Below are 25,555 nucleotides of genomic sequence, written 5' to 3'. Positions count from 1 at the left end.
GACATATTTTACAAATTAAACTCCAGTCAAACATTCACAGACTGGCCAAGTCTCACGTATGACAGTTGGGGCAGGAATTTGGAAGGAATAGGACTCCAACACTGGGAACAGGAACATTGGGGCAGACTTGGATGAAGCTGAAAATCTTGACCTCCCCTGACCCCTCAATATCCTTGAACTTCCCTTGGAAGAAGCCTCTCATTTCCTATTTGATGATATCAGCCTTCTTTTGCTTAAAGACCTGTGCTGAGCACAGATGAGGCAGGTGCCTTGCATGGGGATCCCTATTCTTTTTAAACCCCACTGCTCTCAGCTCTCATGGCCCTTGGGCTTTTATCTAGAGTCAGATCCCAGCATATTCCTGGGGGGAGAAGGGCATAGTCTTGCTCTGGAGGAAAAGGATTTACCCCCCAAAATCACAAGATTTTGTTAAATTGATCCTAGAAGAAACCTAACTAATAAATATCAAGATGGATTCTAAGGGTATCAGGCCAAAACAGAAGACAACATTGTGTTGGGGCCAAATTTAGGTAACCCTGATATAATACACTTTCCATAGATTTTTGGACTGCTACAGTAGATGGCTACAGCAACAGCCCCCAGGGAATAATGCAATTCTGTAGAGCAGGCCCTTGTGTAAGTCCCTCCCACATTGACTTTGGCCTAGCTACCTGACTTGCTTTGGCCAACAAATAATTAGCAAATGTGATGCAAACAGAAACCCAAAAACCACTTGTACCTCGGGGTTTGCCCTCTTTTGCTGTTTTTGGATCAGCTTCCAGACTGAAAAAAGCAGATAGACCTGCTGAAGATACATGGTGCAGCTAACAGCACCAACTCCAAGAATGTTGACTGAGGCCACCTAAGACCAGCAATCTTCAATCTGTCAACTGCCTGCAAATGCATGAGTGAGCCCAGCTGGTGCCATATAAAACAGAAATGAGTTGCTCCAGCTAAACCCAGCCTAAATTGCTGACATACAAAATCATAAAAGCATACATGATAAACCTAAGCTGTGAAAGCCTTAAGTTTTGTTATACAGCAAAAGCAAGCTGAAACAAATGTATCAGCTTGAGCAGCTGGGAGTGGTCTGTTTACTTAGTTGTTTGGCTGAAACCTATGCTCAACGGTGACATTGAGTTGATAGGATTTCCATGGAATAATAAACAGGAAGGCTCCTGCAGGCTTTAGGAGTTAGAAATAATGAAGTAATTCATCATGTATGAACTGTGCATATTTCTTCACCTTGAAAGGGCCCAAGGAACATTCCCTTCATGAGAGCATTGAGAAACGCATTAGTGAGGGAGCCCCAGCCACCTTGAACACTTCCAGGTAGCTGCTTTCTACAGGCCAAGGATGATAGGAGGAAAGTCTGTCCCTGAGATGGGCTTCCTGAATTCAGTAGAGAGGATAAGATCCCAGAATAGGCATCAGAATTCTTTACTTTTAGGAAATCTTTAGTAGTGGTTGGCCCTAAGAATGAAATAGACAGCCAGCCTACCAAAGCATTACTTGATCTATAGAATAGAAATCTGACTTGACTTTTTCACAACTGAGCATCATAGCTTCTTCCCCAATTCTCAGAGAAGACCCTGCAACAATGCCACAAATATGGCAGATCTTCCTCAAAGCCATCCCCAAAGGGACTTGAAGTCATCTATGAAGGTATCTGTGCATTGGGGGAAATGGAAATACCCAGGCTTTTCAGGGATTCCTAAACACTACTCTGAAATGATACTACTCTTTAAACCCTAAAGGTCACTGTAGTCCACTAGTCAAAAAATGGGCGTTCAGGGGATGAAGAGAGCTTGGGCCCAAACCCCTCTCATTATGATCTATAACTCATGAGTCCATTAAAAAATGATAATTAGGAGGACCAGTCAGCCACACAGCTGGGAGCCCGTGGTATGATGACAAATTTAAAAAAGGACAGAAAATCACAACTATGGCTGAAATCGTGTCTATGTCAGGACAAGGACCAAATGCCAATAGCAAAAATGAAAATATTTGTGTCAAGATGATGAAATCATAGGTAATTTTTGTTTGTTTGGCTTTTCTCAATTCCTCAAACTCTCCCAAATGCTATTTTTGCTTCCTTTGTAAAAGGTACTTTTTTTTTTTAAAGACACAGAACTCATCCAGCTTTTGTGTTTTTAAGGAGTGCTATTATATACCTTTTAGCCAATCATATAAAGGTCGTAAAAAGTAAGAATATTACATGTAGCTATTCTTCTCCATATTTTGGTGAGTCTTGGAGCCAACCATGCATGAAGCATCTATCCCACCCAACACGCCGTAGCACTGACAAAACCCTGCTCCCTTCTTGCCCTCCGGAGTTCTCACAGTCTAAGGGGAAGATATAATCTGCTCCGATCCTCATGGTTCAAAACTGAGAAAGATAACCCACTAACCTAAGACTCTACTGGGCTTGACAAGGCATACATTTGGGAGTTTATAGGTTATGGTTGCAGCACAGGACAAACTTAACATGACTAACCGGTTGTTGCTGCAAGCAGTAAAATTGACCTTCCCCCTTGACACACACATAAGGGGATTCCACAGCATTTCTACATCGCCAAACATCAAAGGCCTTGCCTAGTGAGTGTCACTGTGTCCAGACTTGGAACCAAACCACTGAAAGGTGAAGCTTAAAGCCATAGAGAAGGCCAGGAAAGAAGCTTTGAACATTATGGGTACCCATCTGAAATCTTGGCAGGTGCAGCATATTAGTGTGCCAGATTTTTTTAAATGGATGCCATTGGTTTCTGAGGTTAAAAAAAAAAATCAAAACAACAGCTTTTTTAAAAAGGAAGATATAGTTTTTTAAAAAAATCATTCAATATGGTGTCATTACAGGTTAAAACAAATGCTTTGTGATTTAGATCTCACAAAAATACTCAACGGCCTTTCTCTACAATTTGTAGTCGCGCACTATGTAATTAAATGCTTTCTGTTAATTCAAACAACTCAGAGGCTTTCAAGATTCCACTAAGCCATATGACATGCCAATTATGCCTCGACTTTGTTTAAAGCTCTGCGAGTTCATGGTCTCAATAAGCTTTTCTGGTATCCAGACAAAACTGTAGATAAAAATAATCTACTGGAAATTGGTCCATTTCTGTAACTGGAAATCATCTCTGCTTCTGGAAATCACTTTGGAAGTGCGAGGGGCAAAATTCCCTTAGTGCTCAGTCTGGCAGCAAGAAGGAGCCTCAGAACACTCATTGGCATCTAGCATCCAGCGTGATCATTTTCTAAAGTGCTGTAGTGCTTGCTTAGCGTCACAGTCTGAAGAGGGGAGAGCCTGGATCTGTGAGCGGCAGGCTGCCTGGCTTCCTCTGAGCACAGGAGGCCAGGAGCTGCCTCATCTTTTTGCAGTCTCCAGGTGAACACTGGATCTACACATTGGAAAAGTACAAACAAGCAGCTCTGCAGGCCACAGATTCTTGTTCAGAGTCCAGAAGCTTCTTGAGGATGTCCCATCAGGTCACCCCAGCTCCTGAAACCACAGGTTCAAATCTGGGGAGAGAAATCCACAAATAGGGAAAGTTAGTTTTCTGATCAGAAAGGATATGAGCTCTCAAAAATGAGATTGGAGTGACAAACCGCTGAAGGGGGTGGGGGGCTGGGGGCGGGAAAGCTCATGTATCCGATGCAGCATAGTTCAGAAGCTTTGTCTGTGCTTCTCTACCACGGCCCTGGGTCCAGGTCTCCAGACTCATTGCAAGAGGCTTTTTCTCTCCATCCTCTGGCCTGCAGTCAGCTCAGTTCATGGGGCTATTCAAAACCTTTGATAGATCCCCATTGCACCAGATATTTCTGTTCTTTCCTGAAGACTCATTCTCCTCCCTGCTCTACTCTGCACAGGTCACAGGAGGATGACATTGGACTACTCATCAGGCTGTCTTCCCCCTGGCTCCCACTGCATGCTTTCCTCCCAGGCTAGAGGATAAAGAAAATTGTCATGGGCAGCATAGTGAGGGTGGGGTGTGCATGCTTCAGCAACCCCCAGGCAGGTTGCCAACTGATTTTATCCTTGTGGAGGAGCCCTCTCCCAATGCTGTTTCTTACCAGTGTTCTGGTAACTGCTTCTTCCCCATCCCCTTCAGGCCTAGGGATGGTCAACTCTTCCCTGCTCTTGCCAGTTCCAGGGTGCTCAACTTTTCCCATTGGTCTCCTCTATTCTTTGCTCTTGTCTTTGTAACTAATAAAATCTGTAAGTGTGCCCTCCACTTCCTGCTGAGACCTGACCAAGGCACCCATGCCTGATGAGTGAAATCTAACTTCCTTTGTCTAGAACTCCTGGTTCCCAGGATGGCCCCTGACAGTCTTTCCTCTTATATCACACTTGGCTTTTTCCAGGCTAGGGGCCCATGGCTTTTTCCACAGATGCTCATGTCTCCCTACCTCTGCCTTTCCCCTGGTCCCCCCATCTAGAATAGTCTGTAACTTCTATTCTTGCTTGGTCACCTCCAGGCACCTCCTCCATGAAAATTTCCCTCTTCTCTGACTATCCCCACCCTAAAATGATATTTTTCCCCATCTCTGAACTCTTATGTAGTATTGTGCTTCTTATAAAGCCATAGAAAACTATAAAAAATACACTGACTTTTCACACATTTAAAAACCATGACCCCAGGTGAATGAGGCCGTCAGTGTCTCCTCCTCCAACACTCCCCTCTCTTCCTGGAATAGCTGTTCTCTGCATGGAAGGAAGTGGACATGGGGCTGGTGTTTCTGGGGATTCTGAGGATACGTAAATAAGGTGGGTTTTGGAATAAAGTGATAGTTTGAGAGCTACATGATTTTCTGAATATGTTCCAAGAAGTACATATGTACTTTAGAGGCCTTTGCAGGGACCTATGGTAGGGTTTATAGTCCCCCTTCCAGTTTCACCACCATTTTAATCTGCTTTTGTGAGATAATAGAAAATCTATGTACTGGTCTCTGGCCTGGGTTCCTGGCACAGAATTCCTACAATCTTTGTAATTTCCTAAGAGATAAGAGCTCTAGGAGCATCTTTTGTTCTAACCTTTGGCTTTTGACTTCACTTCCTGACAGAGTTCCCAAGTCCCTTGGAATGTCCTGGATGATAGCACTGTCTTTTGTTGTGAAGAGGTTACTCTTGGTGAGCTCCTGGATGGGGGAGGAGGTGGGAGAGTGGGATGGGACTGGTCACCAGAAAGACCAAGCTATGATTAGAAGCTTGGAATTTTCAGCTCCACCTCCTACTCCCAAACCCCATTCTCCAGAGAGGGGAGAAGGAGTTAATGATTGGTTATACCTATGGAATAAAGCCTCCAAAGATGGAGTTAATGATTGGTTATACCTATGGAATAAAGCCTCCATAAAAATCCCTAAGGTAGGGCTTCCAAGAACTTCTGCGTTGGTGAGCACATATTGGTGCTAGGAGAGTGGCAAACACATAGAGCATGGAAACCGAAACCCCCACATATCTTGCCCTACGCATTTCTTCCATCTGGATGTTCATCTGTATCATAACCTTTTATAAAGAATTGGTAAAAAGTAAGTAAACTGTTTTCCTGAGCTCTGTGAACCACTCTTGCAAATTCATTGAACCTAAGGAGGGGACGTTGGGAACTTCAGATTTACAGCTAATTGGTCAAAAGCACAGGTGACAACTGGGACTTGCCACTGGCATCTGCAGTAGGGTGTGAAGGGTGGGGAGGGCAGTCTTGTGGGATCAAGCTCTTAACGGGTGGGATCTCATGCTATCTCCAGGTAGGTACTGTCAGAATTGAGTTAAATCATAGAACACCAAGCCGGTGTCACAGAGAATTTCCTGGTGGAGAAAAAAACTCATGCATTCATGTCAGAGGTGTGGATGTAGTAGTGAGAGTAAAGGAGACACACGGGAAGACTGAAGATCACCCCCTTATGATATACAGGTATTCTAATATTTCCTTTATGAAAATGTTATCATGGGAAAAGGAAGAGAAGATTGGAAACCACCGAGGGGAAAAGGGGAACGGAGGCACCTGTGCCATGCTGGCTTGTGGAAGTTGTGGTCAGTTCTCAGGTGGAAGTTCTTAGGGGGAAGACAAGAGATTCATGCAAGAAAACAAAACAAAACCACAGACATTTGATCAATAGAGGGTATACAGAAATCTGGCTTTTAATTTTAGCCCAACCTATGCCAATGAGAATAGTTTTTTGAATACCTTGTCTCCAGTACTTAATTGTAAGAATCTTGGAGTACTAATGTTGTGCTTTGTTCATCCTTACAATTCCCACACAGCTGACCTAACACAAAGTCATGCAAATAGCAGACAGTATGTAATGCAGAGTGAATGAGAGAATGAGTAGTACTATACTGGGGATCATAAGACCTTTATTTCTCTGTTGTTATTTCATTCAAGAAAGTCACTTAACATCCCCTAGGCCAAATCTTGCCATCTGTAAAATGAGGAAGTCAGGTTACATGGTTTGTAACTGCTAACAAATCATGTCATGATGACTAGGATAACTCTTTTTTAAAGGAATCATGATCTATATATACAGTATCAAAAATCTACTCTTGAAATCTACTGGTTGACAGCTTGGGTACATGAGAGCAAAAAGCCATGGGCCCAGACCTGATCTCTTACATCCTTGCAGGAAGGATGTATGTAGCCGCTCCTTCTAGGTTCACTGGGTTAGGAACTCCTTTTTTTTTTTTTTCCAAAGATTTTATTTATTTATTCATGACAGACACAGAGAGAGAGGCAGAGACACAGGCAGAGGGAGAAACAGGCTCCATGCAGGGAGCCCGATGCAGGGCTCAATCTGGGTCTCCAGGATCACACCACTGGCTGAAGGTGGCACTAAACCTCTGGGCCACCAGGGCTGCCCAGGTTCAGAACTCCTAAAAGACAACCAAGACATTGGCATGTGTCCTTGAAAGAGGGCTCTCTATAGTTGATGAGGATCTAATGGAGAGTTCCCTATTATGCATTTGATATATTGGGATATGAAAGAGGGGGTATGTAGAATGAGAGATAAGGATAGAGAGATCATTCTTCATCTAACAAGCACCCCTGGGTACTTAAAAAAATGATACACTGAGACATTTAAAAATGTATTCACGTACAAAGAAAATTCAGAAAGCATAAAAGAAGAAAACAGTACAGGCTTCCAGCCTGTAAAGATGATGATTATAGGCATTCCAATATTTTTACTAAACTTCTTTGTGAGAAAGTGGTGTGGTGATCTATTTAAACCATTTTTTAAAATAGAGCACTAATGATAATGGTAAGTATATTTTTACATCCTACCTTTCTTTTCTTTTTGTTCTATAGAAAGCATTTCCCCATATTATCATGCCTCAGAAACAGAATTGTAAATGGCGGTATATGCTGTATGAGTAGAGGTTCCAGTTTTTCTCTGTTGTATCAGTCAGGATGAGACTTGGTTATGCTGCAGTAACAAACAACCCCCAAACCCCCAAGGTTTATTCTTGCTCATATTCCATATCCACTGAGGATCAGCAAGGGGCTCTATTGCTTGTAGTTCCTCAGAGACCCAAGCTAAGGTAGCATTCACTACCTCAAATGTTGCTGGTTACCATGCCAGATGGAAAAAGAAAATACAGCAAAGCCCAAGTTAGCCCTTATATCTTCTACCCAGAAGTAACACACATCCTTATGCTTATATTTAGTTGGCCAAATCGCGTGACCACACCCAACCACAAGTTAATTATAGAGATGTGCAATCCTATCACATATGCAAAAGCAGAACCAGGAACTATGTGAACTTGGAGAAGGATGGCGATGAGGTGTCTCTTTGGCCGCATTTAGTTTGGCCCGAGACTGTTGATTTTAGATATTAAAGTGAAGGCCTTGAAGTCCACCTGGGGAGATCGAGAAGTCTGGATTTCCGCAAGAATAAGAACAGGCAACACTTCTCCCAGAGTGGCCTAGAAAGTTTGAGGCAGAGCCATGGGGTGGAAAACCCAGCCCTGCACAGCAGTCACCACGCTTCTGAGTCCTGCAGGGCCCTCCCACATTAGCTGGGTCTCGCTTCAGGTCTCTGGCCAATGAAGCAAAACCACCAAGCTCTTCCCTTCCTCAGTGGGAAGGGAGACTATTTATCTGAGTAGAAGTCTTGGCAGATGGACATGCTCAGGGCAAGTCCCAAGACTGTCTATTAAGGTAAATGTGTGACTAAGAACAGGAGGGTCAGAATGATGCCTGCACAGCCTGGGACTTGACACTGTCCCCATATAGGTATTTTGGGGGTGAGGCAGAGCTGGGATGGCAGAGCACGGGTGTGGGAGAGTGAGTGCCCTGAGTGCCCTGAGCTGCCTGGACCCCTGTGAGGCTCTGTCTTCAGGCCCTGAGCTGCCTGGACCCCTGTGAGGCTCTGTCTTCAGTCTTTCTGGAGCTGAGATAGGAGCTGGGAGTAGCATCAGAGCACTGAGAACAAGACCAAGTACATTCAGTGTGAGAAGGTACACAGACACAGACAACTTCTGGGTTGGGGGCCAGTGCACACTTTCTGGAGGGCTAGACTATAAAATCTTTAGACTTGATGGGCTATGTGGTCTCTACCATAGTCACTCAGCTCTGCCATCAGAGGCAGAGGGGGGCCATATGAAAGTTTGGGGGATAATAAGGAAACTATAAGCATGACTATATGTCAATAAAAGTTTGTTTACAAAAACAGGAGGTGATTTGCACCCTCCCTTCTCTTGAGCTGACACTTACCAATGGACAGTAAGTAGAATGTTAACTTTGGTCAACCACCATTTCATAGGTAGCTACTGAGAGTATAACTCATCCTAGGATGTCGTGGGCTTTGAAAGGAAGAAGATACTGCACTTGCTTTCTAGAAATGTATAACTCAGTCCTCTAGAAACAGCAGATCCTACTTGCTGTGATCTATTACCTAGCATAAATGTTACAATTAATATACTCTTTGCTTTTTTTTAACAAGATTTTATTCATTTATTTGAGAGAGAGAGAGAGAGAGGGAGAGAATGAATAGGGGAGATGGACAGAGGCAGAAGCAGACTCCCAGCTGAGCACAGAGCCAAAGGTGGGGCTCCATCCCAGGACCCTGAGATCATGACGGGAGCTGAAGGCAGATGCTTAACTGACTTATTTTCTTTTAATAAATATACGTCATTTAGGACATTAATGTTTATAACCTGGTCCTATGAACCCAATTTTACTATATCCAATACCTGTTTTCTAAGGATAAGAAAAAAAACAGCTTAACAGTAAGTGACAAATCAGGGAAATTAATAGACTATATAGCAGGTAATGGGTTACTATTAACTCTAAGTGAAGGCATAAGTAAAAAGATGGAAAAGATGCATAGACAGTTCCCAAAGAAGATAAAAACCTATAAATTTATGAAATGTTTTAGCTCACTAGTTACTTTAAAGTGCAAATTAAAATAATAATGATGGGATTGCCGGGGTGGCTCAGTTGGTTGAGTGTTCGACTCTTGATTTTGGCTCAGGCAGTGGTCGCAGGATCGTGAGATCAAGCCCCATGTCAGGCTCTATGCTGGGTGTGGAGCTGCTTAAGATTCTCTCCTGGGGCGCCTGGGTGGCTCAGTGGTTAAGCGTCTACCTTTGGCTCAGGTCGTGATCCCAGGATCCTGGGATTGAGTCCCGCATCAGGCTCCCCAGAGGAAGCCTGCTTCTCCCTCTGCCTATGACTCTGTCTCTCTGTGTCTCTCATTAATAAATAAATAAAAATCTTTAAAAAAAAAAAGAAAAAAAAGACTCTCTCCCTCTCCCTCCACCCTTCCCCCCTACCTTATGCTCACATGCTCTCTCTCTTTTAAAGCAAGAGAGAAAGCAAGATGTACAATTTTCAATTTCTGAATTAGTAAAATTTGAAAGCAATAATACCTAGCACTGGGATAGGTGTAATAATAAAACTAGGTCTTTCATATATTGCTAGTACAAATTGGTACAACCTGTTAGAAGGCAATTCAACAATACATTTTGAGAGTCTTAAAAATGCCTACAGGTTTACCCCAGTAACTTGCATCTTGGATTTTACCTACAGTAATAATCAGAGCTGAATATAAAGATTTATGTATAAGGCTATTAATTGTGATAATACCTAAATAACAAAAACATGAAATGATTCTATAAGGTACACATGAAATGTCCAGCAACAGGGAATTAGGAAGCTAAGTCCCAGTCCATGTATACAATAAAATATGAAAGCCATTAAACACATAAGTAATCCTAATAACACAAAATTATGTTTAAAAAAACTATATCAAGCTATGTGTATAGCTTGTAATTTGATTTTGTAAAATTTAAATACAAAAAAAAATTAGAAATTGAAGCAATATTAAGTCTTAGCCATGGTAATCTGTGTGCAATGGATTCTAAATTACTTTAAAAAAATAAAAAAAATAAATTACTTTAATTTTCTTTATACTTTCTTGTGCTTCATTTTTGCTCAGGAAAAAAATATGTAATTTTAAAAATGTTCTAAAAGGTGTATAAATTATTTATATTTGAGCTGGCCAACAACTAAAATTAAACAAGATTTAGCTTCTAGTAGTGAGACAAAATTCAGTCAAAATCAGTTAACTTTTACATTTACCGCAGAATAAACTACAAGAACCACAGACAAATGGACGGTAAGATAGACGAATCATTTCCAAACCCTTCAGCTTAATTTTATCAGGGTATTTTGGTGACAGTCTTGTTCTTCCCCTCCTAGTTTACTCACCTATTCGTTATTTCAAAACACATAAAGTGCAGGATGCTGATAGGTCACACATCCTTTTGTTGCTGAAAGAGGCAATGAGCTGAGCAGGAAACCCTAAAAGTGAGTCTGTGTGCACATCTAGGGCAGCAGGTTCATGGCTGAATGGGTTTTAGACAGAACCCGGGCCTCTTGGACAACTCTGTGACCAGATAATAGATAGTCACATACTTCTACTTTTTTTCAGGCTCAGAGGAGTCCGGGAAATTCACTTACTCCAGCCAAGGCTGCCCCCCTCACATCTCAATGCCTGTGACGGTTAATGTTCTGTGTCAGTTTGGCTAAACGACTGTTGTACCCAGGCATTTGGTTAAGTGTTGGTCTAGATGTTGCTATGAAGCAGGTATTTTGTAGATGTGATAAACACTCCCCATCAGGGGACTTTAAATAAAGCAGATGACCTTCTAGGATGTGGGTGGGTCTCATTCAATTGGTTGAAAAGCGACAACAGAGGTTTCCCAAAGAAGGACTTCTGCCTCAGATTGTGGTGCATGGGTCCCAGCTGAGTTCCCAGCCTGCTGGCCTACTCTACAGATTTAGGTTTCCGAATTTTAAGTCTTACCTGAACTTCCAGCCTGCAAGCCTGCCCTACAGATTTCACACTTGCCAGTCTCCTAATGGTTCTGTGGTTCTGTTTCTCTGAAAGAGCCTGAAGTATCTCTTGCCCTCAACAACAGGCACCAAGTTCTTTGGCTCTCTAAACAGTGGGCCCCAGACCTATTCTCTTCCCATTCCCCAAATCACTATTTCCATGTCCTGCTCCCTCTTCTTCCTAGGGGATTGTTTCCAAAATGCGAAATGAGTTCTCCATAAAGCGTTAACAACTGGTGAGCAACTTTATAGGGATGCTTCTTTTCCTCCCCACTCGCTATCTCTGTTGCCATCTCTGTCTCTCTCTCTCGAATAAATAAGCACAATCTTTAAAAAAAAACATACACACTGAAATCTAACACATTGATATTTGTCTAGACAAAGTCATAAAACATTATGCTAAGTAAAAATGAGCCATTTTTTAAATATTCCACCACCATTGATCATTGTCAATTTCTACATTTGAGTCAATCCACAAATAAGTTTGAATGCGACTGGACCAGGAAGAAAACAACATAATGTGCTGGCGTTATGTAAGTGTTAAAATATGCATGTATGTGACAAAAGATAAACAGAAACACAGATACACACATAACTGTTTTTTTAAAAAGAGCATCTATTCCACGTTTGGCAAATATATGGCCAAGATCTATGACTTCTCCGCATCCCCACCCAAAGCAGACATCATTTATAATCACCACACTCCTCGCCTAGAAATGGTCTCCCAAACCATCCCCTTCTCTCTGTGCTAAGCACTTCCTGAAGCCGAGAGGAGGCCAGTTTGCCCTTCTGCACTTGGTCCAACTCTCTCGGTTTACAGGTGACAAAACTGAAGCCCAGAAAGGGAGTGGATCTTACCTGAGATTCTATAGCTAGCTCACAGAAAAACTTGAATCTAAATCCCTTGAATTTTAATCATGATCTCTTTTTTATAAAAAGAAATATTTTGGGCACACAACAAAGTATAATATTGTCAACATCTATGTGCCTACCCCCCAGAATAATATCATTGACATCTGCATACCCAACCACCCAGTTTAAGAGGTTAAATTTGGTGTATATAATTTCCATGCTGTTTTGTACTTTTACTTCACAGGACTGTTTCCATAAACGCTACGTAGAGGTTCTTTGCATGTTTTTAAACCCTGTAATTGCCAATATATTGTCTATATCTTTCTGAAATCTCTTTCAAAATTATGTTTTTCAGTCATCCATCTCAAAAATACATCCCGTTTTGGCGCTTTCATTTTAGTTGCTATGTATACTTCCTAGTCACCTATTCTCCCATTGATTCATATTTGATTATTTCTAATCTGCTGCTCTTGTAAATACTAGTACCAGGAACATTCCTATGTGAGTCCTCTGTGATGTGCATCTAAGTGGTTCTGACCTCTTCACAGCATAGCACATATTCTCAGGTAAGTTCCAGGGAGGAGTGAGGAAGGGAGAGGAGGAGCATCATTCCCTCAACTCATTGACTCTCCCTGCCCCAGGTCGGAAGGTACAAATGGTGATTATATTATCATTGGTTGGAGGAAAGAGAATTAGTCTTATTTCTTTAATTTGCCTTTTGACCAAGTATTTACTTCATTTTGAATTTCAGATACCATTTTAAAAGGATATGAGATTTTTCTGTTTTAAGGAGAGGTATTTGAAAATGGTTGATACCCTGTTAATCCAAAGAAGTCACTCTATTAACAGTGCAATATTCAGACGTATGGAGGCCACAGGATGAGACATTTAGAATGGTTGCAAGCTTTTGAGCATCTCTCAATTCCTCAGATGGATGGTTCTGCCTTTCTTACTCAGATTCTAAGCTCTTTTCTGATAATACTTTCTCTCTAGGACAGAGGTTGCCACTGGCCACTGTGGGCTCAGTTAGCCTATGGACATATTTTATTTGATTTGTTTGGTATTTGAAATACTTTCAGGCAGCATTTAATCACCAGGATATTTTATATAAAAATCTGGATTTCCATCTTCTCTGACAATATTAGGCTAGTCCATTTGTCACCATTCCCTACCTGGTTATAGAATGTTCTTCTTACTCATTTCAACACCTGCCTGCCAATATGGGCATCTGAGTTTACCCCTCTGCTCTCAAGACTTTCACTATGTCTTCCTCCTGCTGAGTAGTTGAAGGAGACAGATACAAAGGCTCGAGCTCATGGAACTCAGACAAATGCTTGAGGCCACTCCCATGGAAACTCACCTTTTGATCAAGTGGATGGATCTATAGGAACACAGGAGTTTTGTTTCTCAAGAAACAGATGTTTCAATTAGGACTGCCAGTATTAATCTGAAACTTTTCTGAGTCCAGAAAATCTCACTGTGGATTCAGAGAAACTCAGCATAACTGGACCTCAAGTATAGCTCAGGTCTAAGCTGCAGTTTGCTCCTTGGTTCTGCACCCAGGGATGAGAATTACGGCAACAGGCTGTATGTTCACGAATGGCTTTCAGGGATATGGTGGCAGGTGGGAGGCTGCAGGGCCTAATTTTATTCCTTCTGGTCCTATTTTATGCTTATAAATTGCTGTGTGTTCTGTATCGGCCAGACACAGACCCTGGTATGGAAGGTTTTCTAGAGTTGCTTTTACAGTTGGTGCCTCTGGAATTTTACAGATATATTCAGCAGAATTCTAAAAGGACCAGTTCTGAATATTTTGAGTGGCTGATAACAAAGCTATTTAGAAATTTCTGTGAATTGCCTCTCATTTTGGTGAACTCATGAATTCATGTGTCACACCACGTGATTCCTAGATTACAAAATGAAAGGTGGCTTTCCCAAGAGAGCTAGAAATACCCTTTGTGCAATATGACCCACGCCTGTTGTCCTCAAAACACCACTTCCCCAGGGTCTATGCTTTTCATCCAACTAGCCCAAATGATTTTAGCAACCCCAATTCCCTTGACCTCCACATCCCATCTTCCACAAATTCCAACTCCAAGCCTGTCAGCTTCATGAAGAGACTTTCTTTCTACTCCCTGAGCATTACAAACTTGACCCATAGCTAAGACAACGTACTTAGTAATTGTTGCAAAAACAGGAGCCGTTGGTTGCTTTACAGTTGAATATCTTCCCTTGGTGTTAAGTATTAACCACATTTCCAAATATGTGAGCCCAGATGTCCTGTGCTGGAGAGCTTAGAAATATAGACAGACCAAAGGCTGTACAACTGTCCTGTGGTTGTACAGCAGACATTTTTTTTCCTCTCAAGAAAGTATAGAACAACATACGGTTACAACAGCAACTAGCTGAAATGCCATTGAACAGAAAGATTCTGCAGAGACTGAAACCGTCCAGTTGCCCTTTGTGCATTCATAGAACAGTGGTCATTTCTTAAATCAAGCTGGGACAGAAAAAGACAAGACAAATCATGGACTACTCACAGCTCCGTCCACTTCCCTCCTTACGGTGGTGATAGAGTTTTTTGTTGTGTCTGAAAAAGAGAAATTCCAGTGATGGAATAAGATTAATGAGAAAAGTATTCTGTTTATAGGCTAAAAGATGGCAGAACAAAAAGTTAATCCAAATAAAAGACATGTAAAAATCCAAATGTGCCTTTTGGCTGGAGACCTCAGGCTGAATGACAGGGTATATAAAACCATACCCTTAGGTGAAAACTGCAAACAAAGCAGTCCTCTGCTTTCCTTTCTCAAACCCTTGTCCCAAGCACTCAAAAACTGAGGGCCTGCTAATTTGGGTATTCAGCCCAGGAAACGTCTGGTTTCAGGATTCTCTCTCCCTTTTCTGCTTTGTTCTTGACTGCCGCTTCCTTCCTGTCTGCCCTACATAGCGCAAAAGGTCCGATCAATTAATTTATACTAAGGTGTACATGACAGATACTGTTTCAAAGTAACTCAGGGGGAAGAAGCACACGTTCATAAAAGGAAACCACTGTTCCCCTGGTTTCATTTCTTTTTCAACCCCTGATGTCACATTCTCTCCCCTACATTGATTTTCTTCCAGAGCTTCATGTCCATGTCCTGCAGTTGCCTGGGTACCTGAACTCAGTGAATCCCTAATTCTGCTTCTGCTCTGTATACCAGATTTTTAGTAATTCCCTCATGACAATACTGACGTTGGCCTGGACCTGGAGGGCCTCTATCCAGCATTGCAGTCTTCTTTACAAGGATTTATATTTGATTTACACTGAGCCTAAGAGTTAACCCACAGAAATTGTCCTTGAATGGTAGAGTCCTCTCTTTTTAAAATTTTATTAATTTATTGATAGACACAGAGAGAGAGCACAAGTAAGGGGAGCAGCAGACAGAAAATGAGAAGCAGACTATCTGCTGAGCAGGGAGCCCGATGTGGGGCTCAATTCTAGGACCCTGGGATCATGGCCTGAGCCGAAGGCAGATTCTTCACCAACTCAGCCACCTAGGCACTCCTAGGGCAGTCCTCCCTAATGCTTGGGATTAGTGCAGCCATTCTATGGTTCTTAAGTAACCATCAGCCAACATATTCTGTCTTTGGTTTAAATCCCTGTAAAGTCCTGGCTCAATCTCTTAGGACAGTGTCACTTAGACTGTAGAGTCCATGGGCTAATGGTGATAGGTGAACTATTGGTTAGCAGCCCTCAATAAGACAATTATAGAGATCTAGTATAAACATTTAGAAACTTTAATAGTAATTTGTCTATGTTTTTTTTCCTGACATTTATTGAAATGTCATATATTCATTGAATCCAGTAAAAACTGGGCTTGTATGTCTTTTTCTTTTTCTTTCACTTTTTAGTAATTCAATTTTTAGCTTATTTTGCAAAAGCATTGACCCTAACATATTAAAAATATAATAAAAATAAATAGTTCCTTACCACAGAGCATTTGAGAAATACTGTTCTTAAGACCCGTAGGCCGAGGATCCCTGGGTGGCTCAGCAGTTTGGCGCCTGCCTTGGGCCCAGGCAGTGATCCTGGAGTCCAGGAATCAAGTCCCATGTCAGGCTCCTTGCATGGAGCCTGCTTCTCCCTCTGCTTATGTCTCTGCTTCTCTCTCCCTCTCTCTGTCTCTCATGAATAAGTAAATAAAATCTTAATAAATAAATAAATAAATAATAAATTGATTAATTAATTAATTTAAAAAAAGACCTGTAGGCCTATTCTAGAGATCTGGTCTCTATAGCGACCTGGTGACTCTTCCTAGATTCTGTGCTTGGCTTTTCCATTGGCCCAGCCAATGGTCAAGTCACTCAATTCTTTTGGAATGAAACTCTCCTTCCATTGCCCAAAATAATGCTAGTCAGATTGAGTCAATTGTTTTTAAGCACTTTGGTAACAAAAAAGGCCACACATTTTAGTGTTAGACAGACCTGTGTTCAAACCCCAGCTATATGACTTTAGGAATACTTTCTGAGCTTCGGTTTCTTCATCTGCCATACCAACACTATTCCTTGCCTCAAGCAGTTTTTGTAAAATTAATTGAAAAGAAGTTTGTAAGGGGTCTAGCCCAGCGCTGTCCAACAGAACTTTCTGCGAAGATGGAAATATTGTATATCTGCTGTGTCCAATGCAGTAGCCTCTAGCCCCATGTCACTGTTGAGCATTAATAAGGTATAAACACTTAAAATGTGCCCAAGGAGTTGAATTTTTATTTAATTTAAACGTAAATAACACATATGGCTATTATATCATATGGAGCAGATTAGCATGGGTACCTGCAGATAGTAAGTTCAATGTGTAAAATTTTATTGAATATCTACATATGCCAGGTAACGTTTCAGACAGTAGGCATATATTGGTGAATAAGAGAAACACAGCCCCTGCACTCATGAAACTTACAGACTAGTAGATGTAGGAGACCTTGACATTGTTTTTACAATAGAAGTTGCTAGATTCTTCTCTAGAATCTAGTGAGTCACCTGGAGCCCTGAATTGTTAAAATGCTCCTCTTAGGTTGAATGCTCCTCTTAGGTACAAAACCTTTTATGGACTGACCACGGCTGCCCCTCCCAGTACATCATGCTGTGCAGAGTTGGTCGTTGAAACATAGGTGGATTAATCTCTTTAGGAACCAAGGAGCCTTCTGGCTAGAAAAGGGATGAGATTGTTACCCCTTTACTTGACTCTCTCAGATGGATTGAGAAGTTCAGGGCAGCCTGGCTCTAAGAGGAACTCAAGAAAGTTATGGGGCACGTGGGTGGGTCAATGGTTGAGTGTCTGCCTTTGGCTCAGGCCATGATCCCAGAGTCCTGGGATCGCGTCCTGCATCAGGCTTCTCGCGGGGAGCTTGTTTCTCCCTCTACCTGTGTCTCTACCTCTCTCTCTCTGTGTCTCTCATGAATAAATAAATAAATAAAATCTTAAAAAAAAAAAAGAAGAAGGAATTTAGGACTGCCATCCCAGGCTTGAGCAGAAGAAGCTGGCTGGGTGCAGCTGTAGTTAAAGCAGGAAGCCCCTTTGGTCTCATCAGCTCTTGAGGGTCTTGCTTTGGAAACAATGGTAAAACATGTGAAGGGAGCCAGAAAGTTGTCATTTTGGGTCATTCTGGTCTGTGTGAGAACCCGGACCAGCAAGGCTGTCTTGCATGTTGGATGGAGACCCTCATCCACCCACCCCAGAGGGAACAGAGCTGTGTATGGCAGGAGTAGAAACAGTAGCAGCTCAAAACCAGGGCCCTCTGAGGAATTGACCTGGCACCCTGGGACCCTCCCTGCCTGTTTGGAAGCAGCCCTGTGGGCTAAGTTAGCCTCCTGACAAGTCTGTGGGAAGTGAAGAAGTACAAGCTGCAAGAAGGAGACACTAGACTTCTGGCTAAGATGGGCAGGTAGGTGCTTGAGGAAATTAATTGGAAAATTAAAAGGGATGCAATTACATTTATAGCCCAAAGTATTAAAACAGGTCCTAGACATATAAATGTGTGCTCAGTGTATTGAAAAGAGAAGTAGGTGCTATGGAAGCATCCCACAAGGCGATTTGCTGTAATGGGTATGATGAGGGCATAGAATCAGAGCAGGCTTGATGAAATGGCAGCTTGGCTGAGATTCAAAGGATGACAGGCATCAGGGAGGGCATGTGATGTGAATAGCTCTGGGTGTTATACACAACTGATAAATTATTGAAAACTACATCGGAAACTAATGTTGTTACTGTATGTTGGCAAATTGAATTAAAAAATAAAATTAAAATGCATAGTAAAAAAATAAATAAAGGATGACCAACTCAGGCGAACTAGGAGAAGGAAGTACTTTAAGAAGAGCGAATGCTAAATGAGAAAACTCAGGATTGAAGGAGTTGGGGGTCTCTGAGAACTACAAACTCCTCTACAGCTAGAGCTTGGAGAACACGGGCCATGGTAAGGAAGTGTAAAGCTGTTGTGAGTCACACCACTCAGGGCTTGTTGGGGCTTCATCTGGTGAGCAGGGGAAGCCCTGGAGGAGGGCCAGTCATGGAGATGTAGTAGGCTGGTGGAATGTAGAAGCCTGTTCCAGCTAAAAGTGACAATAGTCCGTATAACAAGTGGCAAGAATGGATGCAGGGAGACAAGTTGGAAGATCTTGTTCTAGTCCAGGTGAACCCCAGTAGTGGCAGTGAGGTTGGGTCAATAAGCTGTGAAATGCTCATCCTCATGTCATTTCCCATTTTACAGATAGAAAAACCATCTCAAAGTAGTTAGGTGATTTGTACACGATCATAGAGCCTAAACACGGCAGTATCAGGTCCAGACCTAGCATTCGGACCCTGGTTTAAAGCTCTATTCACAGTGTCAGCCATTCTCAACCTTCTTCCAAGACACATGAGTCTGTGTCCATGGCAGATGCATTTTTGCATGTGCACCTGTGTGCCTCCCATGAGAGAAAGCAGATCCCAGTGCATGTGAGTTTGTGGGGTGGGAGTGGAGGGCATGTCTTCTATAGGCTGCTGTGATTTCACTCTGGTTCATTATAAACAAAAAAGGAATCATTTGCAAATTTATTCACTTAACTCTTATTAGCAACAAGTGTCTCCCACCGCAGCTGGTACCCGAGCCTTGCACCCAGTTTGGAGCTGCTGAAATCCTTACTCACCTGTGAGACTGGGGTACAGGATAATGGAAAGAATTTCTTCTGCTCTACCTTTGAGTGCTCTACCCCATTTCATTCTCCCAAAGAGAGTGGGGACAGAAGACTGTGTTGCTCATTTCCGAGGTGACTAAGAGGTTCTCAGAACCCGGGCCTGGAACTTAGGCATAGATCTCTTTCTGAGGGGTGTGTATGGAGGAGGTAAGAGAAGATGGCAGAAGATAAGATTCTGGTGAGGGATACCTGCCATGGCTCTCTGAGGTCACAGACTTGCAGAAGTGATCCTGTTTAGTTAAAGTTCTATTGGATAAGACACTAAAAATCCTCCTTTATGGCGAGATGCTCTCTTTCTCCATTTCTATCATTTCTCTCTCTTTTTCTTTTTTCCCTTCTTTCTCAATCCTCACGGCCCCCCTTTCTGTTGACAATAGTTCCTGGGATTCTATAGTAGAGGGTGTTGTGGTTAGTACCCATGTTGATGTATATATAGGGCAATGGACAAATAGAGCATGACATTATCTTATGGCAGAAGAGAATACAGAAGTTAGACTATAAATGCAGCATGACAACCACCTAAAAGTACCCCAGTTCTCAAATAGTGTCCACCCCAAATTCCTATTATTTCCACATGCCATTTCCTTTTCTATAAACAAGGCCATGTGTAGACCTTGGGAGGAACACACTGGGTGCTGACAAAGAAACAGTTTAGGAAAGCACCAGTCTGCAGATATTGTGGCCCGGGTTCAAAGTTGCTCAATAGGAGTGGGTGGGGGAGAACAGGACAAGCTGAGGAAGGACTCCTGGGTTGCTGCTGAAAGACTTCAGGACACCATCAAAACAGATGCTTTTCATGCCCCCAAATGGCCTCACACACTTTTCTCTTTTCCTTACCAACCAGGGGATTCAGATTCCTGGGGCTGGGGGAAGGGCTCAGCCTGCTGACACCCAGACTGGGGAAAGGACGGATGAGAACTGAAGGATCTTCTGAAGTGATCTTGGCATCCTCCCCCCAGCAAACTGACCACACAGCGGTCTGCATTGCCAAAATAACACTGATCTCATGAAGCTAATGACACTTCTTGGCTCAAAGAACAAAGCAAACTCTTTCAGCACAGGAACAAAACATTCCTTTTAAAATACTTAGTAGGAGGACTTCAGCTCACTGAAGACTAGAGCCATTTTCTTCTGGGGGAAAATCATCAGAAGGAGCCCCTAAGCCCAAAGTGATGCACAAGCCCTGAGGAGAATAGTATGAGACTGGGAAGCTGTAGGCCACTGGGGCAAAGCAGAGTCTCACACTGTAGACATTCAGTCCATCTGGTTACCATGAATAAAACTCACTTACTTTTTTTAAAACAAAGCTTTTGGAAGAACTGTTTTCTTAGGGCTATCATTGTAGTTATGAATATCAAAACAATGATGATGGAAAGGATGACAACATGAAGCAGCCAGTTTGAAGAGGTATCAGGTTCATTGCCACCTGGATCAAAGAAAAACACCAGAATCCCATTACATGGTAGCTTGCAGGTAAACCAACAAGTTGGCCATCTGAGTAGGTTACAACCAATACAGCCAATATGCTGAGCATTTATTCCATGCCAGGTACTATTTCTCACATGCTGCATCTACTAGTTTGTTTACTTCTCACAACCACCCTAAGTGACAGGATTTGCAATGACTCTCATTTTACTGGTGAAAAAAGTGAGGTATAGAGAGCTTAGAAAACTTTCCCAAAGTTATACAGTAAGAGATAGAGCTGAGATATAACCCAGGCTGTCTGGTTCCATATTCCATGTTTTTCATCATTATGATACATCTATTATCTATCTATCTATCTATCATCTATCTATCTATCATCTTTCTTTCCAGGATAGCCCTTCAACTCAAACATGTCTTCTCCCTCCACTGTCAAGCACTCTCAGTGCTCAGATTCCATACTATCAATTATTCAATTTCAAGGATTAACAGGATCTTTTTGGAAAAATACAATATTGTAGTGTTAACATACCTTAGTATGAATTACTACAACTAGACCTGTCCTTGGCTTAGCTAATCAGTGTTCTGGCACTGAGGAAAAGGTGAGTTTAGTAGAGAGGCAGATGAGAAGAGCAATTTTGGAAACTGGGGAGGGCCTTGTAAAGGAGAGTTCTGGATATCTATAGGTTAGAATAAGGGCTCTAGACTGACAATGGGGAAGCCTGGAGGGGGGGCCTTCCTGGTAGGAGGTAGAAGAGTACTCCAAGTAAGTTATGCCCTTTCCAAAAGCCTGAATTTTGCCCCACGTAGTAACTTATATAGGATAAGCACAAGAGCTTGGTCCAGGAAAAACCTGGCAAAACTGCTCGGGAGTAAGGGCTCAGTCCCACTAACTGCCTTCCCTCTTCTCCATCTCAATGCCATCTGATAATCCTAGATTATTTTAGCTGAGAAGGATTAGACACCATTTCATTTGAGCCCTTCATTGTAGAGTTCCAGAAGTAAGGCTCAGAGATTCTAAATAATCTATCTAAGGTTATCACTGCTAAATAAGTAGCAAAGTCAGGATTGCAAGCCTGGATCTGTTTGATCCAAAGCTCATACCCCAGAGATATTTGTCTCTATTGAAAACAGTGTGGTGAAAGGATTCAGAAACCTGGCTCATCTACACATTGGGTAACCCACACGGATTACAACTGCTCCTTTACTTTTAGGAAGTGCTTAATAAGCACCACTAAAGTAACACCCGTGAGTCCTTCAGTGTCCTCACAACAGGAGAAATCCCTGCCTCCCTCAGCTCCTCTATGCAAACTCATGTCCTCTGCAGGTTCCTTCACAGCTCCTTGCACGTACAGAAGCTCTACACATTCCTGAAGACTTTCTAATGATGAATGTTGGTCTGCTTAGACTCTAAGTATTTGGAGTGCAAACACTTCACCTAAGTCACCCCTGAATCCCCTATAGAGCCAAGTACTATCTACATGAAAGATGTCAATAAGGAATTTTGGGGCTGAATTAATCATTTGTCTATGTAGTATACCTGGCCTGATCCTCCTTGTCCTTAGTTACTTTGTAGCAGATGGATGGTTATCCCTTAAATTGATTCTCCCTTACTTCCCTAGTATTAAGGCATTAGCAGACACATGGCTTCTCAAGACTACATTTTGGAGGCTCCCCTGCAGTTAGGAATGACCAACCATGTAAACTAAGTTCAAGTCATGGGTCTTCTGAGTCTTGGCCGGCCTTAAAAGAGTGGATATGTCTTCCACCATCCTTTTCTCTTTCTGAAACATGGATTGGCAGTGACCCTGCTTTGACAATTCAACAGAAACAGCATTCTACAGAATGAGAGAACAACAAGATGGAAAGAACCCAGAAAGAATAGAATAAAGATACCTCCCCACTCGAATCACCTTCTATCTCTCAATATTACATTAGCGAGAAATATACTTATGTCTTGTTAGAGTCATATTTTGAGGTCTCTCTGCTATGGCAGCTTAGCTTTATCCTAATACATATTCTTATAGATTGTTTTATAATAATTGCATGTTACTTGACAGTGATATGATGATGCAATGGGGAAAGTATGTATTACCCTTGCCACAGTCCCATGCACTCTTGCTAGAAGCTTTATATGTTCCCCCACGTTTCCATACTTTCTGAGTGCTGAGGACTTTGCAATCATGCTCCATTCAATCCCCATAATCACACTCTAAGGTATCTATCATTATTTACCCTTATTCTACAAATGTGAGACCAAGTTCTAGGATGTCTCAATTATATGTTCATGTTCTCAAAGCTAGTAGTAACAGAGAGAGGATTTAAAGATCAAGTCCGTTTGACTTCAGAGGCTATGCTCTTGACCACTGCCAAAGTGTCCCCTCCAGGTCGTTTGGGAGGGCTTCACTTCCAGCCCCACAAAAATATTGTTAGAGTTGTTTCCTGTCTCCAATTTCATTACATTTCCTCATGAAAATGCAGCAACTAGCCAAGCAGAATAACCCTTGTTTCAAAAAGAAAATGGTCTCATTGACCTTTCATTTCTGGTTAAAAGTTAGGATGTTCAGTCACATCCTGGAGCCACTGGAGCACTTCCCACCACCAGGCTGTCATTGCCGTATTTGCTTTATTCGTTAACTTCTGCAGAAGTTTGTGGTGGGTCACAGAAGTCAGCAATGAGCAGCTCAACTAATGAGTATAAAGGGGACAGTCATAAAGCAACTTAAAAATTGCTTTGAGAAATAGAAGTGAGGAACTGTGAGAGGATGTATGACTTTGGTCATTTGTTGCTGGTATTTGGACCACCAACTAGGGGATCATTTGATTGCTGTGACCTGGCAGCCCACACAGTCTGGTGGCTGGGACAATGGGACTGGGATTACAAAACTAATCTTCCAACCCATTAATCTGATATTTATTGAGGACTTAGTATGGGCAGACTGTTCTGTTTTCACTTTGGTCTGGGTATAAATAAGACCCATATGAGCAATTAAAATACATGGAAAATAAAATAGCAATGAAAGACAAAAGACACATACAGTCACAGGCAAGCAACATCATGGTACATGTAATCAGTCTTAGGAGAGAGGTAAGGGAAAGACCCCTTGTGCAGTGAAGTTATCAAAGTTGCTTTGGAGAGAAGGTGGGCTTGAAGTTGGTAAATAAGGTGAATAATTATATTTTATGCAGAAGAAACTGCCTGAACAAAGAAATCATGGAGGGGAAATGTGCAAGCAAGTTCAAAGAGCACATGGTGTGGAAAGATTGCAGACTGGAGCCCAAGAATGATATTAGGGTGTAGTAGCATGGATATAACTCTGGGAAGGATGGGTAAAACTACGCTGAAAATCTCTAAGTGCACAAAGATCTCTTTACCTCTTTGCCAATTGCATCTATGAATGATATCCTAGAAGATCCTGAGCTGATGCAGGCCCCACAGGCCCCTCCTATGACTGTTGACTATGCATTCAGCTACATTGGCTTCCATGGAAATAGGGGCCACCTTACTTCATTTGTAACTTCTCACTGGTTCAAAGTTTCCAGAGGAATGGTCAGTGTGCGCTCCCACTTCTCTACCACAAAGAAAAAGAAATACTGATATAATCAGTGGTGCAAAGGCTAGATTCTAGTTATTTCTAAATTCACATAACCCAGGCCCCTATTTCCCTGACCCTTCTGGAAAACCACATTTCATCCAAACTATTGCCTTGCACTTAACCAGGCAGGAGATTCCACACAGCAAAGGACAGTTAAGCAATTCCAAGAAAAATAAATTCCCCTGTGATTGTTAGCATTTAAATGCCTCTAAAGTTTTAGTATGAATTAGCTATAGCTCAATTTTCATAAGATGACAAGTCTGGGGATCTTCACTGTGATAAAATGAGAGGTAGGGGCACCTGGGCAGCTCAGTGGTTGAGCATCTGCCTTCAGCTCCGGTTGTGATCCTGGAGTCCTGGGATGGAGTCCTGCATCAGGCTCCCTGCAGGGAGCCTGCTTCTGCCTCTGCCTATGTCTCTGCGTCTCTGTGTGTCTCATGCGTAATTAAATAAAATCTTTTTTAAAAGATAAAGAGAGAAGTAGAGAATGTTGAAAGAGGAGCTTGCCAAATCACTATTTTTACCCAAAGTTGACCCTAAAAATGAGGCATTTCTAATGGCTTCATCTCTACCAAGATTGTTAGCACACTCCTCTCTTTACCTCCTTACTTCATCACAACCATTGGGAAGAAGATGGGCTAACTCCAGTGTTGGAATTGGGTAGTAAAGTGTGGATCAGAGGGAAAGTAAAGAGTTGGCAATGACAATGATGCAGCTGGATGCCCTGAAGCCTACGTCAGGGAGGATATTTTTTCCCCTGGAAGAAGATCCTGGGAAATTAATGACAAGCTGGGCATTGAGTCACTTTAAAGTTCTCAGTCTTGTCTGTAGATTGGTGCCAGTCCATGATGGAAATGTCCTTGAATCTGAGATGGATCAGATATCTCTGAAGCCCTAGCTCCTATCTTGTCCTTTCCACCACTGATTTCAGCGAGGGCTGAATGTGGCCGAATGACGGATGGTTCTGGTCAGGTTCTGATTCACTTCTCTTTGACAATCTCACTTCAAGCACAAGCTGCTTCTGTGCCAGGGCTTCCTCAATGCTGAAGGTTGGTCCTTCTCACCATATCCAATGACCCACTTGTGAAATGTTTGCTTCTTATCCCCATAAATTTAGGCACTACTTGATTAAAGGTCCAGCTTCCTGGA

The 25,555-nt window shown here is 42.2% G+C and overlaps 1 protein-coding gene across 6 annotated transcripts in view; it reads right to left on the bottom strand.

Moving 5' to 3' along the window:
* The window catches only part of PDCD1LG2 (programmed cell death 1 ligand 2), a 92,580-nt gene that overhangs the window by 32,379 nt on the left and 34,646 nt on the right, over nucleotides 1–25,555 (bottom strand). For 2 of the 6 annotated variants that reach the window (XR_013386233.1, XR_013386242.1), the window contains 2 exons: nucleotides 20,680–20,814; nucleotides 14,723–14,772 (listed from right to left, as the gene is read on the bottom strand). Coding sequence is in view for 2 of the 6 variants with exons in the window: in XM_077909366.1 (XP_077765492.1) it covers nucleotides 3,514–3,519; nucleotides 14,723–14,772; nucleotides 20,680–20,814 (191 nt within the window). In the remaining 4 variants the exon portion in view is untranslated. Of the gene's footprint in view, nucleotides 1–1,436; nucleotides 3,520–14,722; nucleotides 14,773–20,679; nucleotides 20,815–24,185; nucleotides 24,383–25,555 lie in introns of those variants that run through there. The other 4 variants (XM_077909366.1, XM_077909388.1, XR_013386239.1 and 1 more) reach the window with 4 other exon arrangements.

This window comes from Canis aureus, chromosome 1, assembly GCF_053574225.1.
Source record: "Canis aureus isolate CA01 chromosome 1, VMU_Caureus_v.1.0, whole genome shotgun sequence".
Classification (NCBI taxonomy): domain Eukaryota; kingdom Metazoa; phylum Chordata; class Mammalia; order Carnivora; family Canidae; genus Canis; species Canis aureus.
Note: the sequence above shows the minus strand (reverse complement) of the source record. Positions and strands in the feature narration are given on the sequence as shown.